Below are 18,588 nucleotides of genomic sequence, written 5' to 3'. Positions count from 1 at the left end.
ATGCACTTATCTAAAATGATTAGAAACACTTTTAGTTTTCCTAATATTGACAAAGTTAACCATGATTTATCTATTTGGCTTTGTTGTGTAAATTATCGTCATTATTACAACAGCTCATATATGAGTAGAAGTTATCCCAAAAAGAGTAAATTGAAAAGGAAATTGAATTTATTTCAAAAAGAAAAATGCGAAATCATAGATTCTATTATCAATATCATTTTTTCTTTTTATTGGTGAATAGAAACTTTTGAATTAATAATAATCGTTTAATAAATAATTTGATTCAAGCGTTTTTATTTCTCACGTATGTTGAATTTCGACAGACTCTAAATCCAATCATAACCAAACAGAATATAAATTCATACATGTCTCAGGTAATTGAGATATCAAGCAAGTCAAAATTTCAAATTTATTCAATCGAAATCTCGCCCGAGTTTAATTCTCCTTATAAAATGTTTGCAGTCAATTCATACAAGAGTAATTCTATTAAATCTCATGCATTAAACAAACGTACTCACGAATTTAAAGAATTTGATTTTGTTTCAAATAAATATCTATTTCGTGCAATCACTGATTGGGAAGAAACAGATAAAATTAATATTAAAATTATACATGATGAAGAAAGTTTTTCAGAAGATCAAAATACAACAAATAAAACTTCAATAATTTTAATTATCAGTATGTTAATAACCATCCTATCATATAAATATTTGAACAAGTATTTTGGAATAACTTTCTTAACAAATTTAATTTTATTATTTTATGTTTATAACGATATTCGAGTCATTATTCCTGTTAAAATTACAGATTTATCAGTTAAGATATATCCATTTGAAGAAGAATTGAATTTCATGGAATATGATATCAACAAAGTAAAACAAGTTCTTCAAAAGAAAATTGATTTTTCAAAATGCAATTTTTGTAATTTTTCAGCAGTCAAAAACAGCGAAATTGCATCGAATGAGAAAGATGTTGTATTTATTATCAACATAGGCTCCAATAATATACCATATTCAGCTGTAAGTTTAAGAACGGGAGGATATAAAGGGAAGATTTTGTTGTTTTCTGATGAAAAGCTATCCAATGAATTTGTTAAATGCGGAATTGATTTAATTCCTACGAAAATGAATTGTAGAAAAAGAATGGATAATAATGAATACAAGCACCAATTGATGTTTAGTAGGATACTTATTATTAAAGATGTGATAGAAAGATGTAAAGAAGAAATAGGAAGAGTTCTTTATTATGATCAAGGTGATACATACTTCCAAGGAGATCCTTTTACTTTTGATGATCAATCACTCCATGTCAGTGATGAAGGTATTATACTAAGAACTGAAATATATAATTTCAACTGGGCAAAGAAAATTCCTGGTTTTGATATCAATTATTTTGGCAATAACAATGTGATTTGTTTTGGTTTGTTTGCTGGAGATAAAGATTCTGTTTGGAAAGTTTTATCTCTAGTATCAAGTACATGGATAGCTGGCGAACCAGTACTTAATGATCAAACTCTATATAATATCGTATTGAGAAGCAAAATCCCGCAGAAAATTGATTTGAATATCACAATTGATAAAGATTTTAGGTCAATTGGAGTGAATCTTCTGTTTGGTAATGCAACGAATCTTTGGCCTCTAAAGCCACTTGGTAAATTCGCATCAGGTTCGGCACAATATAAACCTGTTGCAATCCATCAATACAATAGGAAACAGGAATATAGAGAACTATTTAATAATCAATGCCATGCAATCTAATATTATTGTTTTTCTGTCTATAAAGTGTTTAATTTATTTGAAATTTTTGATGAAACATCTAATCTTAGGTATGAGATATTCCTATTACTGATAACATTAAGCATAAAACATATAATTTATAGTTTACAATATCTGATCTTTGCGTTAAAGTAGAAAACATTTAATTCATTATTTATCAATCAACTGATGAACAACATATCATGATATTCAGCCAACCACACATTACTGTAAATTGTTATCATATCACTGTTATGAGTTAATAGTTAGTTCTTGTTTCTAAAATCAAATTACAACTTTATTTCAGGAAATATTGTTCTAAAATGAAGTCCATTTTAGTTGCTATATATAAGTTTATTCGTAACAAAGTGAGAAATTGTTTTTGATAGAAAATTATTTCCGATTTAATTTAAAAATAAGAACAATACAAATAATTTATTGAATTTCAACGTAACAAACGAATTGTTTTTCTTGTATAGTCTGAGAAATAGGCGTTTCTGTTTCCTCAAGTTCAGCAGGTGGAAATCCAGCTTTAAGAACAAATTCATCTGGGAAAACAAACTTTCTAGCGAATGTAAATAACATTGAAATTGGTCCATCGCGTGGAAAAGCTCTTGTTTGATTTGCATCTGCGTTTGGAAACTGGAATTTGACAATAACTCTTTCTCCTGTCGTTGGTGGAGGCGGTAAAGCTGCAAAGGCGTCATCAACTGATTGTTGAAGAACATGGCTCATCTCTTCTTGCATTTGTTCTTCTTCTTGATGCATTTCTTCTTGTCTTATTCTTTCGTCCTCGCGTTCAAGAGCTCTTTGATAGGCAGCATCCTGGTCGTTTACGACTTCTGTTTGGTTATTGTCTGGTTCATTATGCTCAATTCTGATATATGAAAGTAAAACCGATTCACCGATCAATCCCTCATGCTGTACGAATACCTGTGATGAAGCGAGAGTATTTCCGCGTGGACGAACTAAAGCGATTAAAGGAAGTTGGTGGAATTTAAGCATGTTTGCAACAGTAATGCCATCAGGTGTTGTAACATCAAGAGGTAAGAATAAAAAGCTGCGTTGCATTTCTTGTGAAACTGAATCTGAAGATAAAACATTAATTACGCGTTGGGTCACTAAATTTTCACGACAGTATATGAAGATAAATAATGAGCGATTCAAATTCTTTGCATCTACAAGAGCTTCTTCAATAGGACCCGGGTGAGAATCATATTGAAAACCCCAAGAAGCAGAGAAGTCATTATGAACATTATAATGTTCATTTTCTAATGGTAGACTACCGAATTGGAATCTATGTTTGAGTTTCTTCAAAAAAACCATAACCGTGAATTTGTTTTCCTCAATCAGCGCGTCACCTTCCATTTTGAAAAATTTTGGTTTAATGATCATGCAATAAACTACTGGAATATGATGTTCACTTTCATTCTCTCCAAAATTGATTTTTCAATTGAAATTTCAAAAATTACTCTTAAATTGATTTCACTCAAATAAACTCGTTTTTCACATTAATTAGATAATGAGTTTTCAAAGATTTCAATAGATTTGTGTGAACGTGGCTTGGTCGGCGGTTTTGTCATTCGGAACTCTGTCTATAACCAGCGGAGTAATGGCTTTCCATTTCCCCTTAGAAAGGCAGAGATAAATGGGTGTTACAGCGGTTGATTGCTCGTGCTTTTGATCTCCTAAACCCACCCTAAAATTCAAAAATAATTTAGAGAATTTTTTTTCCTTCCTTATTTTTTACATTTTGATTTAGAGTTATGATTATCACAATGAGTAACAACAATTTTCTCGTTTTTGGCTATTAATTCCTTCAATATAAGTCCGACCATTATATTTTAATCAACAAGCTACCATATATTACAATTTCTATTCGTCATAACATTAGTATCGATAACACTAACCCTTTTTTGATTTTATCTAATTGGATATAAAATATGTCTTGTTATATGAGTCAGTAAATCACTTTGTATCTGTATTTTCCTTTAGTCTGTTAGTCTATATTCTATTTGATATGTTAAAAAAGAATTTGGAGAATTACAATCAAAAATACAAACAAAATTTATTTCTTTTGAGAAAAAACATCTCTATATCTGTAAACATAATCGCTTGTTGCCTCGGTGATAGCATCATTCAAGGCTTTTGAGAGCATATCTTTGAGATTATTATCATTTGAATTATTATCGTAAGAATCTGCTATAGATATATCTATATCAGTGCTACTACTTGCATGAGTTTTTGGTGGTGGTCCGAATGGAGTATCATCTTCCTCTTCAGAATCTTCTTCAATGAATGGTTCGAGTTCTGTTGTATTTGGAACATTATCTTCATCATAATCCTCTTCTTCTTCATAATCAACACCTAAATCGAATGCTTTTCCAAATGCATCAATGATCACTCCATCTAAATTCATCTCTTTCAATAACATTTCAGAATTTGGAACATTCTCTTCTTCTTCTTCTTCATTAATTTCTTCTTTGTAATTTCTTGCAACTGTATTGATTAAATCATCAAAATCAATAGCATCAATCAACAACTGTCTCATTTCATCTTCTTCCTCTTCATTGATCTCTTCTTCTGGAATAACTTCCTTCTTTTGTTTTGGTTTTTCATTTTCTTGGTTTTGTGGAAATGCAAGTTTCATTGATTCCATCAAAACATTGGTTAGATCATTTAATATGAATTGATCGAAATCAATATCCTCTTCTTCCTCTTCATTCTTGTCTTCATGTATCTCTTCTTCTTCCTCTTCAACTTTAACATCAACGGGTTTAGCTTCCGGTTTTTCTTCTTCCTCCTCCTTGATTTTTTCTTCAACTTTGTTTTCGATTTTTCCTTCTTCCTCTTCTTCTTCTTCTTGTTTGATGTTTTCAATTGTTTTGTCGCTGTAACTATCAGAGATATTAGGTGGTAATACTGGAATAGGATCTGGTTTTTGCAATGGAGGTGGCGATGGAAGGTCTTCTGGTAATGGACTTGAAGGAGGAGTGAAAACAGTGATTGGAGGAAGTTCGATATTTGTTGGTTGTTGATTTTCTGGTTCCTTTGAAATTTGTGGTCTAGAATCTGGTCCTGTTGTTGGTATATTGATATTAGCAATTGTACTGTCACTTGTTGTATGATCATCTGTATTTGTAATTGTTGGATCAGATGTTGTTGTATCGTTAATTGATTCTTCTGGATTAAGAATCGCACTATCAAATTTAGGCAATGATTTCATTATTGGCGGGAATGAAATATCATCATTCTCTGATTCTTCTTCGAAATGGAAATCAGGATCTGATAAACTTAAGTCTTCTTCTTCAACACTTGGGAAGAATAATGATCCAATTGTCTTAGAAACTGCATGATTCGCTCGAGCAATTACTTCAGCAGTTAATGATAAATCAATTCCATTTAATATCCATTGCATATCAAGATCTTCTGCAACAGGAACATTTGGATCTCGTTTTTGATCAAACAATTCATCTTTGATGTCATAAATAATTGATGATCCATGAGATTTGAAGTCATCATCATAACTACTTGTATTTGTCTTAGTTTCTTCACCATCTGATAATAAATTAGCTTTCTGAACATTAGTTATAAAACTAATAATTGGAATCTTTGTTCGTTTTGGTGAATCAACGTCCTCTTCTTCTAAATTACTAATAGATGATGGATCAAGTGTTGAATTCTGGGAAATATTTGCTCCTCTTATTGAAATATTTATGTCATCAATTGTATCTTGTTTAGAATCATCAATTGTTTGGTCTTTAGAAACGGTTTCTTCCTCTTCTTCGAGTTTATCTGGGTCATCTGATGGAATGTCTTCTGGAATTTCGAATGGAAGATCAAAATCAAACAGTTTTTGGCCAAGATTAAATTCATTAAAAACATTTTCACAGAAGTTTGTAGGGAAATTGGTTGTTATAATAGGATCAACCTTCCTAATATCGATTCCAGAGATATGTCCGGTAGCAGCACGAAGTGATTCTCGTAAAGCTGAAATTCTTAATTCTTCTCCGAAAGATGGATCAACTTCGACATCTCTAACGCGCATTGAAACTGGTTTTCCATCGAATCCATCTGTAAATGAGAACTCAATATGAGGCAATGGCTTTGCAATTTTAGTAATTTCAGACAAATCTTGCAAATTGGAATTAATTGAATTTATTGTTGCCTGTCTGATTGTTTCTGTAAGTGATGTAGAAAATGCAATCGAATCCAATACATTTGTGTTGAATAATTCCATATCAATTTGCAAAACATCAAATTTGAACACAAAGTGATGTCTGACGATATTAATAATGGCATTTTCAAAGCTATTATCAAGGATATTATATGAATTATTATTTAACTGGAAAATAATGTTAAATCTTGCAGCTTGCAATGGAATTAAAGCATCGCTTATGTAATTTGATATTGGTGCGAACCGTGGTTCTGGTTGTTTTTCTAATAAATCTGTTGGATCGAAAGTCATGCATTTAATTACCTTTGGTAATTTAGTTTGAGCCAATGACTCAATTGGATTTACCTCGTTATCAAATAATTCATCAAGTGAAAGCTTTCTTGTGCGAGTTTGTTGTGTGCATTTGTTCAAGAATTGTTCACTGATAGGAATCTCTGGTCTGTTTCCTCGTCTAATTAATGGATCCACGTTAAGAAGTGGGCAGACAAGATCTGAGAAGTCAAATTCGATATCATAACTTGTTGTATCGAGAGGAATTTCAACATTTTCAAAATTATCAATATTTGGAAGAAAAGGATACTTTCTTGGAATGAACAATACATCATCAATCATTTCTCTTGCATCAAGACCAACTTTGTCTGCCAATATCATGTTGTTTTCGTATTTCATATTAATCAAATCATCAAAGACATCTAAACCAATGGATAATTGTGGTTTGAATATATCAAGTGTATCAATTATTGGTGATTTGAGTCTCAAATCCATTTCTGGAACAACTTCAAGAGTCTGTAACGCCAATTTCGAAGAAATTCCTTGCCATTTGAGAAATGCTTTGCGAACAATAAGAACATTTTCACGCATTCTATGTTGGAAATCGAGAAAAGTATGCTGGATCTTCTTTGCAGCTTCATTTTGTATATGCTTCGAATAATCTCTAAGAATTCCGTTGAAATGAGATTTAACGAATAACTTTGAATACTTTACAATATGCATTCTCTCATTCCACTTTCTTAAGTACATTTTTCTGGTTTCATTCTTGATTATATTATCAAGTTTCGTACGAGCGTTAATTAAAGCTTTTCTTCTACGAGAAACCACTAAAGACTCCTTCAGAGCTTTGAATTTTTCTAAAACTTCGTCTCTATGTTTTAATACTCTGCAGTTTTGAATTGAATTTAGTGTTAATACTCTAACAGCAATTTTGCACCACCATTTTCGTTTTTCTAGCCATCTTTTTCCAGCTCTAAATACTTCTCGCTTGTGAGCTTCATGAACTCTAAAAGCAAATCTATCAAATGCGATTTTTGTATCGTATTTACGCTTGTAGATAACTAATGTATCGTGAGTATCTTTTAAAACGAGATGTGAGTTGAATTGTTGCCATTTTTGATAGATATTGTAAGAAATCAAAGCGTTTTGTTTCATCTTCTGTTTATATGCTTTCATTTTTCGCTCAACAAACTCTACCCATCTGTCCATGGCGAAGCTCCTTGTAAATCTCAGTTTTATTGTCACGAGCTTCCAATTTTTCAAAATCAGTCGTAATTTTCGATTTTCGTTCCTTTCACTGAAAGCTGAAGCTATTTGCGTATTGTGAATATAATTTACAGCCGATTGTAACAAAATTGGCCAATTTTTCTCTGGTGATGTATATTCGATTGATCTAATTGTTTTAATGCAATTATTATGTACTAAATCTGTTGCTAATTTGTGCCATTTGTATTTCCGTTTCATTTTATTAAAATAAATAGACATTTTGAAATTTGCGAACGTTCTAGTCGAGTAATCATAGAATTGCAGCGATTTCATATTGTTTATTTTGGTTTTCAATACGATTCTGGACATAAAACTAATCCATTGTGCTTTAAGGAAATCTTTCTGCGTAGATGATTCAATCTCGTTAGAATTTTGAGTATCTGATTCAGTATTTTTGTGGTGATGACGTCTCTTCCCTTTCTTCTTTGAAGAAATTGAAGAGTTCTCAGACATCAAACACTCAAAAAATCAAAATTTCCTCAGATTTTGCAATCTGTGACCGTTTAGTAAATCAAACTCATCAATTTATTTTACCAATCTTGATTAAGAATTCATCATTTGTATATATGTAAATCTATTTAATAATGATTTTGTTGATTAAAAATAATTTGAGCTTGATATTGATATTATCATGTTAATTCAATCATTCATCAATTATATACTTTGAGTTATATCATAATTTCTTGCAGAAACTATTATTTAATCAAGAAATTTGTTGAGTAAAAGAGTTAAGTATCAAAACATTTGAATCTTCATGAATGAAGTTGATTGAACACGATTCTTTGTTTCACGAGATTCCAAAAAAATTCTAAAATTAAAAATTTAATTTCAATTTTCTAGAATTTTCAATTTAAATTTTCATTTTTGAAAAAATTTGGAATTTTTGCTAAAAATTAAATGGGTTGTTCTTAATTATTTTATCTATTTATAGGGCTGTACAAGATTTAAAAAAACATTGCCGGGTTACCGTAGAGGCCTAAAAAAATCGCGCCTCGGCGGCAAGCCGCCTCGGCATTAAGAATGCGCATCTAAATTTTTATATGTCCTTCTTTCTTTTATTTTTCCCTTCCTTTTCTTTTTCTTTTTTTCCCTCCTCTTGCTCTCATTTACCTTTTTTTTCCTTTTCTCATCATTTTTCAAAATTTAAAATTTTTATCAAAAATCTTGCATATAAAAGCAGATTATGGAACCTTTTAATGCCTCTTAATCAATATTATACAGCATAAAGCATATTAAATGAAAGTAATTACGTATAAATTTATTTTATTATCTTATTTATTAAGCATTATATTTCCACTCATTATATTCGTAAATTTTGAGGTTTATCCTTCGCTTTTAAGATCATTGAATTTGATTTTTATATAAAATAGTTATATATTAGAAAATAATATGAGTTTATGTGATATTATTTTTCAGAAGATTTCATTCTATATGCCTATGAAAAGTACTCTCAAAACTAACTTTTTCCTAATTATAATTAAATCTAGAATATTGTATTATGCTTAGTATTATTTCATTTTTCTCATTCAATTTAGAATTTACAAATGTCAAAAAATTGAGAGCTGTCACTTTTGATGAATTTCTGTTTATTACAGCATTGTTATTAATAATGAAAAATAAAGCTTATTTCAATGAAAATTGTTCTGCAAATTTATTTCACTTTTGACCTCACTTTTTCCGTAATTCAATTTTTTACTTTTAATATTTTAGATCTTCATAATATCATTTGAAAAATTAACCATATAAAAAAATCAAGTTAACAATTCACTTTTTCCGTAATTCAAAAATCAAAAATATAAATAATATATCTTTTTATCAAATATTATTATTATATTCTATGAAAAATGAGGTCCGGAAATTTTGCGGATTCCCGTAACTCAATTTTACGGAAAAAGTGCAGTAAACTATTCAAAATACGGGAAAATTGGTGTAAACTAATGATTTTACGGTAAAATCACGGAAAGTCCCGGAAGAATATATGTGCCTATATGAAATTATACAAAAATGAATCAAACGCATTTTAAAAGATTGTTCTTGTATTATAAATGCTATTCGCAGATTTATTAGTTGAAGAAAATTACCAAATTTTTGCCGATTTACAAAAAATGATTTACAAAGCATATTTTTATAAGGCTTTAAAAATCTTTAAAATGTGACCGGTGACGGAAATCCATGGTAACCAACCGCGGTTCCCGTTTGGAATGCCATATCTATTTAACAATTTTCTTTATAAAAAATTTGCAAATTCTAAATTCTTGAAGATATCTGATTCAAAATCTTCAAAAATTAACTTATTTAACTTGATTCTATCAACAATTCTTTCTATATAACATGACAATTATATAATTCTTCCAGAATTTTATTGAAAAAACAAAAGATTTAACTAAATTATTTTATTACAAACAAAAAAACATATAAAAATAAAAATCATTCTGTTGTCTGATCCGTACTCAACGACTTTCTTGTTGGCCTGTTCTGGCTGTTTCTCGAAACGCCATTCTTAACGCCAGAGAAAGTTGTTTTTCTCCTTTTTGCTCCAGAATTCACAGGTCTTTGGTTCTTCTGGATCAACGCTGCTTGTTGAGCAGCTCTCTCTGCAGCCAATCTCTGCTTCTCCTCTTCCTTCTGCGCGATGTAAGCTGCAAGTGCTGCAGGAACATTTTCGACGACATTTGCGTGGATCGGCTTTATATCGACGAAGTATCTCATTGACGATTTTCCGATCAATTCTTGCAATCTTTCGATTTCAGCCTTTGCGTTTTTCATTGCCAAAGCGAGTGACAACTGCTCGTTCTTCATGAACTCGACAGTTCTCTTGCTGTTCTCGAGATCTGTCTTTCTTCCAGCGAGTTCCGTTGTGAGTTTCTCGTTGAGGCTCGAAATCAAAACCATCGAAGACTTCATCTCATTTCCAGCGGATTCCCAGTGTTCGACGTATGTTGAAACTTCGTTCTTGAAGTTGTCGAAGCGTGTTGTTGAGTGTTCTGTGTATCTGACAGCCCAGCGCCTGAAGAAAGTCCTCTTCTTGCGGAATTTCCTCATCAACAAGTATCTCTTCTCGAGGAAATCGTTTGGCTGCCGTCTGACTTTGTTTTTGACAACGCAATGATGCCAAGCGATGAAAACTCTGTGCATCTGGCCGTGTAGAATCGCAATGTATGTTTCGACCATGTGTGCAAGCCTGTTCCTTCTGTCAGAGGCTGCAAGATGGAATTGGACAAGGCATCTCCTGAGAAACTCCCTTTCGCTCTTTTCGCGAAACGCAATCATGTTTTTGCGTCTGACAACAATTAATCTCCACTCGCGAACAACAATTCTCTTGAGAGAACAGTCGTCTTTGTAGAGAGCGATTCGCTTGTTGACAGGGCGTTGCCATTTCGAGTAGCCGCCAAAAACATTGACTCTGCCAACAGAAAGAGAATACCATGCTTGGAAAAACGTCTTCTTCTTGCGAGTTACGTAGAATTCTCTGGCAATAGCGTTACCGCTGCGGCTCTCGTTCTTACATTGCTCAATGAAACGACGCCACCAGCGAAATGTAATGCTTTGCATGTGATATACGTAATTTTGTTTCGCAAAGTCAAGAATGACTTGGACACGCTGCTCGGCTAGTTGTTCGAGAATCGTAAGTTTCTGATCGCCAGGTGTTTCCGCAAGTCTTCGTTGAGCTTCGGCTGCAATTTTTTGTTGAAGTTGGCGAACGGCTTTTCTTGAATGTTTTGAGAAGGAAAGATCGCGCCATTTCCTCAAGAACTGAGCAACTTGGCGTCTTGTCCATGATTCTTGGAGTTGAGGGATTTGTGCTTCTCTTTTTTGGTCTTCAATTGTTGCTTGCTCGGACCATTCACGCCAGAACCTAAGTGCATGACGGTTACGAACAAGGAAACGTCTGTTCATTAGAATTCTAAGATGATCATCTGTTTTAGAATATGAGAGTAAGAAACCAAGAAGACATTCATGGATTGCAGCACAATCTCTCTGCATAGTTCTATGAACAGCATTCATAATCTTTTCATAATGTATCTGGTTCTTAAATCTTCTAAAATTCGACTGAATTGTTAATGCTTGATCATCAAGTGAATTGGAAGAGTATTCAATTTCGCGTTGAATATCATAAATTCTGCCGTGAATACGATTAAATGTTGATTCAATAGCTGTTGGAACTTGTAATGCTTTTGCCATAGCATTTGCAACGAAAGTAGTATCATTTTCAATTTCCTTTAAGTTCGCTTCAAGGCCCATGATGTTTTTCTTGATCAATGACGCTTGAACATATCGAATTGAATCTGAATTTTGTTGTTCAGTAGGAATTTTTGCCGAAACACCAGGCTTCACGAAAGGAACCACCTTTTTCTGAGGCTCTTTCTCCTTTTTCTTCGGATAAAGAGTCTGAAGTGGAAGAAGTCTAGTGTTCACAGCTTTCATTTAACGTTTTTTTCTCCGACATGTGATGTAAAAAAGTAAATAATGTGTTCAAAAATATGTCCGTATTTTATAATGAAAACATTGAAATATTGTATTGAAAACGGATATAATAAGAAACCAAAAATTTTTTAGTGATCATAATATACTTTTAATTCGTGATTCTTTGTGAACGGGAAATACAAATGCAAGATTCAATAAAAATTTTCACAATTATCAATAAAAAAATGAATGATTTGCAAACCCCTTTAGAACCAATCGAAAAGGAATCTTCGGATGATATGGTGAATATCCAGATCGAAGAGTCACTTGTTCGTGAAACTCTCATGGCTATAGATAGTGCAAATTTTAACGAAGACTTATTAACTTTAATAGTTTTCGGAGTTATTCTCGTGTTTGTTATATTATCCGGCATATACGGTCCACCTGTTAATATTCATAAGAAATATTCATATCCATTCTCTAAAGATTCACCAATTACAAATATCAAAATTCCATTTGACGCAATCCTTCCAATCAACAGCCAAAATTCTATCTCAATTGCCTTTATGCGAAATTCAGATGCCATAGCTAATAATTTATCTATTACATTCCGATATTCTATTAGTTGTACGCATAATAATACGCAAAGATTCATGGCTTCACATCCACATGACGAATATATTGTTTACCCAATTAATGGAACTAATTTGACAACATCTATTACCCTCTTTACAGATATTATTCTCGATTATAATAAAGTCGAAATAGATTTAACATTTGATCATCCGTACACTCACTTCTCGTCATTTATTCTCACATACTCTATTGGTACGCCTGATCACGCTTACTTCCAAATCTATTTCAGATTTTTATTCTCAATTGTTTCAGCGATCTTCCTTGCATTGATGCTCTATTTCTTACGTGGCCTCGAAGTTAAGCTTTGGCATCTCGAACAGAAGCTCACAGTTCCACTTGTCGCGTTACTTATTTTCTATAATAATCCATTTTACATTTTCCATGTTTACAACCCATCACCAGTATTTGTTATATTAGACAGAATATTGGATTCCATTTTCCATTCCTACATGTGCTTTTTCATTTTAGTTTTGTTCGATAGTTTAAGATATAAGAACAGAAAGACAGATCGCTGCTTCTACATACCTAAGATCATCATGTGCTCTATCATTCTCATCGTTTACAGCATCCATGGAATTTATGATAAACTTCATCTCATCGCAGAACATAACAAGAACTACAATACTACAGCCATCACATCTGTTGCTGAAATGGTCGTTTATCTTACATTCTTGCTGTACACAATTCTGTCAATTCTTATTTCAGCTTCAAGAGTTGATGTTACAGAGCGTTACAAGTTCAATATCTACCTATCAAGCGGACTGATCGCTGTTATTATCATGGGAGCTTGCCAGGCATTGTCTTCTTTCAAGCTCTTCTCTGAATCCTCCCTTTCATTTGTCATTAAATTTGCTGTTGAAAATATCTTCTCCTTCCTCATGGTGTACTTCCACTGGCCATACGAAGTTCTGATGGACGAATATAATGGTCCACAAGATAATAACGAACCAGAGGCGGATTTCTTTGTCAATGAACAATAAAGCTAAATAATAAAAGATTTCTTTTGATTTTATTATAATATATAATACATTTAAATCAAATATTAGAATTATATTTTATATTGTTAATAGTTATCAAGATTTTGTGTTACAAAATGATCAAACTTTCCAATGAAAGTTGTTAAATTTAATTCAATGAGATAGACTGCAGGAGGAAATTCATTTCGTATAATATCTCAATAAACAAGTAAAAAGAATAGAATGAACTGTTTGCCTTTAGTGTAAAATAGGCAAAAAAGAAACTCAAGGAAATATTAATAAAGATCAAAAAGTTATTAAAAAAAATGGTTTAGAGATTTTCAGTAGGAACGTAAAAAGCAGAAAAAAAGTTAATGATAATACAGTAGCTCTAAGATAGGAGAATGTAACGAGTACGAATCTGAATTTGAATTATTTTTGCGCGAGAATGAATAAAATCATGAAAAAGTTATATTGTATCAATCTATGAGTCCTATTTATTAAGATTGATGCGAACCTGTGGCAATTTATTGATATTTTTGGGAAAAATTAATAAATTGCAACAGATTATCTAAAATTTACGGCGAATGTTCTTGTTGTAATCTATATATTCGTTTTCTCTTCTTTATATTATCAGAAATCCCGAAAATGAGATCACTAATTATTCGTATCTTATCGAATTTGACATACGATCATATTTGTAAAATTAGGGAAATGAATCTAACATGATCCCTTAGTTTCGGGAAACAAAATTTGGGAATTTTTTTTCTGCAATAAAATGGAGAAAAAGTACCAATCACAGTTTTAGCTGTTCATTTATTTTGAATAGTGTTTCAAAACATAAAAGTGAAGTGAACACAATACCTATGAAAAAAATTTTTTGTGGGGAGATATCGATCGTTAAAAATCCAAAAAGGTGATTTTATTCATTAACAAGATATATAGAGTATAATTACAATAATTGTTTTTTCTGTATTGAAAATTTCCACAGTAAGTGGTCGCGTAAACCTCAGAAATATATGACGGAAATTTTCCAATATTTGTGAGCCAAGAATTCACATCACTTTCAACTTAACATGGTAGTTAAAGTTGCTATCAACGGTTTCGGCAGAATTGGTCGTCTCGTTTTCCGCGCTTGCCGCAAGCTCTATCCAAAGGATATCCAAGTTGTCGCTATCCACGATCTTGGTGACATCAAGACAAACGTTTACCTCCTCAAATACGATACAGCTCACCGTGCATTCCCAGAGCCAGTCACAGTCGATGAGGCTAAGCAGGAATTCACAGTCGGTGAAGGCGCTGACAAGTGGGTTGTTAAGTCAATCGGTGGCCGCCTTGGCCCATCCCAGCTCCCATGGAAGGAGCTCGGCATCGATGTTGTCCTCGAGTCAACAGGTATCTTCCGTACAAAGGCCGAGAAGGATGCTGAAGGCAAGATCAAAAAGGATGGTTATGATGGCCACCTTGTTTCTGGTGCTAAGAAGGTTGTCCTTTCCGTCCCATCTGCTGATGAGATCGAATGCACACTCGTTCTCGGTGTCAACGATGAAGATCTCAAGCCAGAGACAAAGTGCATCTCCAACGCTTCCTGCACAACAAACTGCCTTGGCCCAGTTGCTAAGACACTCAACAACGCCTTCGGAATCCGCAACGGCTTCATGACAACAGTCCACTCCTACACAAACGATCAGGTTGTCGCTGATACAATGCACAAGGATCTCCGCCGTGCTCGTGCTGCTGGCATGAACATCATCCCAACATCCACAGGTGCTGCTATCGCTCTTCCAAAGGTTTGCCACGGTCTCCCACCAAAGTCCCTCGATGGCTTCGCTCTCCGTGTCCCAACAATCACAGGCTCCCTCGTCGACCTCACAGTCAACGTTAACGCCAAGGTCACAAAGGAGGAAGTCAACGCCGCCCTCAAGAAGGCTACAGAGGAAGGCTCCCTCAAGGGCATCATGACATACGTCACAGACCCAATCGTTTCATCCGATATCATCGGCTGCCAGTACTCATCCATCGTTGATGCTCTCTCCACAAAGGTTCTTCCAAACCCAGAAGGCCAGGGCACACTCGTCAAGGTTCTCTCCTGGTACGATAACGAGTGGATGTACTCATGCCGCTGCGCTGATATCTTCCACCGCCTTGAGAAGTACCTTTAAACTAAACAATTTTGCTATTTAACTAACAAAATCAAATACTTCTTTTTTCCCATCCTTTCTGGGCTTTGCTTATCGATCATAATCGAAATTCTGTAGTGAATCATTGAGACTGTGTGTCTATTATTGAGTTTGGATCCATGTAAATATGACTATTGAACATAGATATTACTTTGAGTATATTAGACTGAGCAAATTTACTAACCAAGATTCATTCGATTCATTCAATGAGACTATTTTTCAATTAGAAGAAATAAAAATCATCGAAAACTCATTTTTGTAAGACAATATATTTGTAATTTGTGACTCGCACCATAAATACAATCTTTAATTCAATTGAACAAATCAAATTGAGCAAAATAAGTGAAACATTCAAAATATAAATAGATTTACCAGTTGTTAAAAACAAATAAAATACAAAAACTATTAATCTGACTCAGCAACTTGATTATAGGAGTATCTTCTCTTCTTTGCGAACTCATGGAGTGTTTCTACAGCGGACAATCTATCTGATCTTCTTGGTCTTGATGGCATTGGTGGGACCAAGTCAGTATTTGTCAAAAATCTCTTTCTTGGAGCAGATTTCGGACCATGAGGTGGCGTAATCTCGATGTTCTCTTCGTTATTAAGTTCTGGTGATGGCGGTGGGAACTTAGTCATCATGTGCTGCGATTTAATAGCCTTCGCGCACTTCCAGAGAGGAACAGAAGATTTTTCTGGATCGCTGCCTAAATCGATCAAGCAATTAACGCACTCTTCGTTATCGTAATAGACGGCATATATCAAAGCTGTCCATCCTCCGTTGTCAGCCTCGTCAAGATTATTCATATTCATCGCGATCAAAGTTAAAACGAGCGCATCGCCTTGGATTGCTGCTGCGTGTATTGGTAAGTAATCTCCGCCTGTTTTATGGTCACCTGTTGCGACGCATTTGAAAACTTTGAATAAATCTCCTTCTTCTATCGCTTCGAAGATGTTGTAGTCCTTTGGCCTGTCGTCAGCGAATGCGAGGTCGACGTACTTCTTTCTGATGTACTCTTCGCGTTTCTCGTTCGAAGAGCTCGCTGTGATTTTGTCCCTGTCTTCGACTTTGTATTCGAGGAATTGGTTGGTCGGTGAAGTGCTCAATTTCTCGAACACTTTGAGAGGCCACGGATGGATTGTATCCAAGACGATGGATCTAACTCTGGAGATCGTTGGTCCCAAAGAACGGTGAACTCCGGAACATTTGCTGCATAAGTGCTGGCACCAGTTCAAAGTGATCCATGTAGCATCGCAGGACTTGCAGTCAGCACATTCGAAGCGTAATGAGTGGGCTGGCTTCATTAGAATTGTTGAATTTCTGGCAACATCTTGGGTCTTACGTTTTCCGCTGTTATTAATGGCAGACATGATGTTGGACTCGATAATAGATATCCATCTGTCGAGATCGTATTGGGAAACGCATTCGAAAACTCTAATTTCGTCAGGTGAAGTGATTGAGAAGCAATTTGGACGCTGGGAATCCTTTTCGTATCGTACGCTGCATAATACTAAGTTGATTGTTGTAGGATCGCGCATGTAATCGTCGACATTAGCTCCGTAAGATAAGAAACCATTCGAAACAACGACAAATCGACGCTGCCAGCTGCTGAACCGCTTTCCACGTTTGTATAACCAGCCCTGTATCGTTAATCTTGTTGTTCCTTTGAAGGGAGTTGAAAATCGGTTCCAATAATTTGGAAGTATGCCGCAAACTGATGATTCGAGCTTATGAGCGTCTGATTTTTGCTTTTCTTTGTCGGATTTGATGATTTCTAAGAGAGTGGCATGTTTAATTAAGTTATTATTGTTCTTGATAAGGATAGAATTAAGGGATTCAGCTTGTTGGTTGTGAGCTTCGATGAAACCAGCTACGATGAGTGAAGGGAGTGTTTTCATATCAATGGTAATTTCTTCTAATTTGTTATAAAAATTAACAAATGTGGATGAAGCATATTTGTGAGCATCGATAAGATTGGACTGTTTTGTGAGATATGCTTTGGAATTAGTATTAGACTCTTGCATAAACTTATCATAAGCATCTTCGAAATTTGTGTGATTTTCGTCTGCAACTGTATTCAAGAACTCCATGTCTTCAAGCGAATTGATGAACTTGATGACAGGATTGAGAATATAGTCATCAAATACTTTAAGATAAACATTTATAGAATCTTTAATTCCATTAGTCACAACCTGAAATCTGCAATTTCTCAATGGAGCGGAAAACTCCGAAACACCTGTTAATGCTTCTTCAATGTCGGTGAGTTTTTGTTGAAGTGAGGCATATTGAACTCGGTAATTTGAAAAAACAGTCTTCATTTTCTCCAATTTTTTTGATAAATCATGGAAATATATATAGCGCTGCTTCTGGCCAAGCTCAAATGTTGGTGATTCTCCCAAGAATTTGAGTAGATTGTCTTGAAACGTCTCTGGGTCAACTTCCATCATAGTTTTATGAAAATTATATTTTATTTCAATTTCATAAATTTTGATATTTTGTTCTTCGCTTATATTATTATGCAATTCTCGGTAATAATTTACTTATCGTCAATCATACAAATTGAAAATGAAATGCAATAATGAATTATATTAAGCCGTGTTATTTGGATATCTAATTTTTCATTTTGACTAACACCACAAATTTCAGAATTCATTTTGTCTAATCATCATTTTAATATAATTGTAACATGACATAGATCTAGATTTTAAATTATGCCAATTGAAAGAATGATTTGCCCTCTCAGAAAAATTTCGGAGGTTTATTACAAGATTTGCGCAATTTTCTCATGTGAAAGAAATCACTTTTTCTTTGCCCATCACTTAGGTATTAGTATCTTATTATTATTTTTTTGTGATTTAAATTTCATCGAGCGAGCTCCTTCATTTTTTAAATCTTACGTATTCCCTTGATGGACTTTTAAATATAGCTGTGTTGGTATAGAAGG

General features: G+C 33.7%; 7 protein-coding genes across 7 annotated transcripts, besides 3 other annotated features; 3 read left to right on the top strand and 4 right to left on the bottom strand.

Annotated features, from left to right (window-relative positions):
• Positions 1–291: 291 nt before the first annotated feature.
• Positions 292–1,794, top strand: TVAGG3_0303580 (uncharacterized protein; the record flags this gene model as incomplete). Its single annotated transcript, XM_001581071.2, has 1 exon — positions 366–1,757. One exon carries the CDS (start codon positions 366–368, stop codon positions 1,755–1,757), a length of 1,392 nt encoding a protein of 463 aa, XP_001581121.1.
• A 312-nt stretch (positions 1,795–2,106) lies between these two features.
• On the bottom strand, positions 2,107–3,155 carry TVAGG3_0303570 (FAS-associated protein family; the record flags this gene model as incomplete). The annotated part of the gene is made up of 1 exon (XM_001581070.1): positions 2,190–3,122. The coding sequence occupies one exon, from the start codon at positions 3,120–3,122 to the stop codon at positions 2,190–2,192; it is 933 nt and encodes a 310-aa protein (XP_001581120.1).
• Positions 3,156–3,822: 667 nt separating this feature from the next.
• On the bottom strand, positions 3,823–7,920 carry TVAGG3_0303560 (uncharacterized protein; the record flags this gene model as incomplete). The annotated part of the gene is made up of 1 exon (XM_001581069.1): positions 3,823–7,920. One exon carries the CDS (start codon positions 7,918–7,920, stop codon positions 3,823–3,825), a length of 4,098 nt encoding a protein of 1,365 aa, XP_001581119.1.
• Positions 7,921–8,389: 469 nt separating this feature from the next.
• Positions 8,390–8,585: a mobile genetic element.
• A 437-nt stretch (positions 8,586–9,022) lies between these two features.
• Positions 9,023–9,059: a mobile genetic element.
• Positions 9,023–9,059: a terminal%2Cinverted (terminal inverted repeat of Banshee-A3 transposon ID:TVAGG3_0303540).
• Positions 9,060–9,872: 813 nt separating this feature from the next.
• TVAGG3_0303530 (uncharacterized protein) lies at positions 9,873–11,892 on the bottom strand (the record flags this gene model as incomplete). The annotated part of the gene is made up of 1 exon (XM_001581068.2): positions 9,895–11,892. The coding sequence occupies one exon, from the start codon at positions 11,890–11,892 to the stop codon at positions 9,895–9,897; it is 1,998 nt and encodes a 665-aa protein (XP_001581118.1).
• A 120-nt stretch (positions 11,893–12,012) lies between these two features.
• TVAGG3_0303520 (transmembrane protein 181 family) lies at positions 12,013–13,522 on the top strand (the record flags this gene model as incomplete). Its single annotated transcript, XM_001581067.2, has 1 exon — positions 12,117–13,487. One exon carries the CDS (start codon positions 12,117–12,119, stop codon positions 13,485–13,487), a length of 1,371 nt encoding a protein of 456 aa, XP_001581117.1.
• Positions 13,523–14,522: 1,000 nt separating this feature from the next.
• On the top strand, positions 14,523–15,661 carry TVAGG3_0303510 (glyceraldehyde-3-phosphate dehydrogenase (NAD(P)+) (phosphorylating) protein; the record flags this gene model as incomplete). Its single annotated transcript, XM_001581066.2, has 1 exon — positions 14,540–15,625. One exon carries the CDS (start codon positions 14,540–14,542, stop codon positions 15,623–15,625), a length of 1,086 nt encoding a protein of 361 aa, XP_001581116.1.
• Positions 15,662–15,994: 333 nt separating this feature from the next.
• TVAGG3_0303500 (GTPase activator protein) lies at positions 15,995–18,088 on the bottom strand (the record flags this gene model as incomplete). The annotated part of the gene is made up of 1 exon (XM_001581065.2): positions 16,049–18,088. The coding sequence occupies one exon, from the start codon at positions 18,086–18,088 to the stop codon at positions 16,049–16,051; it is 2,040 nt and encodes a 679-aa protein (XP_001581115.1).
• Positions 18,089–18,588: the final 500 nt, after the last annotated feature.

The sequence above is a fragment of the Trichomonas vaginalis genome, chromosome V, assembly GCF_026262505.1.
Source record: "Trichomonas vaginalis G3 chromosome V, whole genome shotgun sequence".
NCBI classification, from domain to species: domain Eukaryota; phylum Parabasalia; order Trichomonadida; family Trichomonadidae; genus Trichomonas; species Trichomonas vaginalis.
This window is presented reverse-complemented; position numbering and strand designations above follow the sequence as displayed.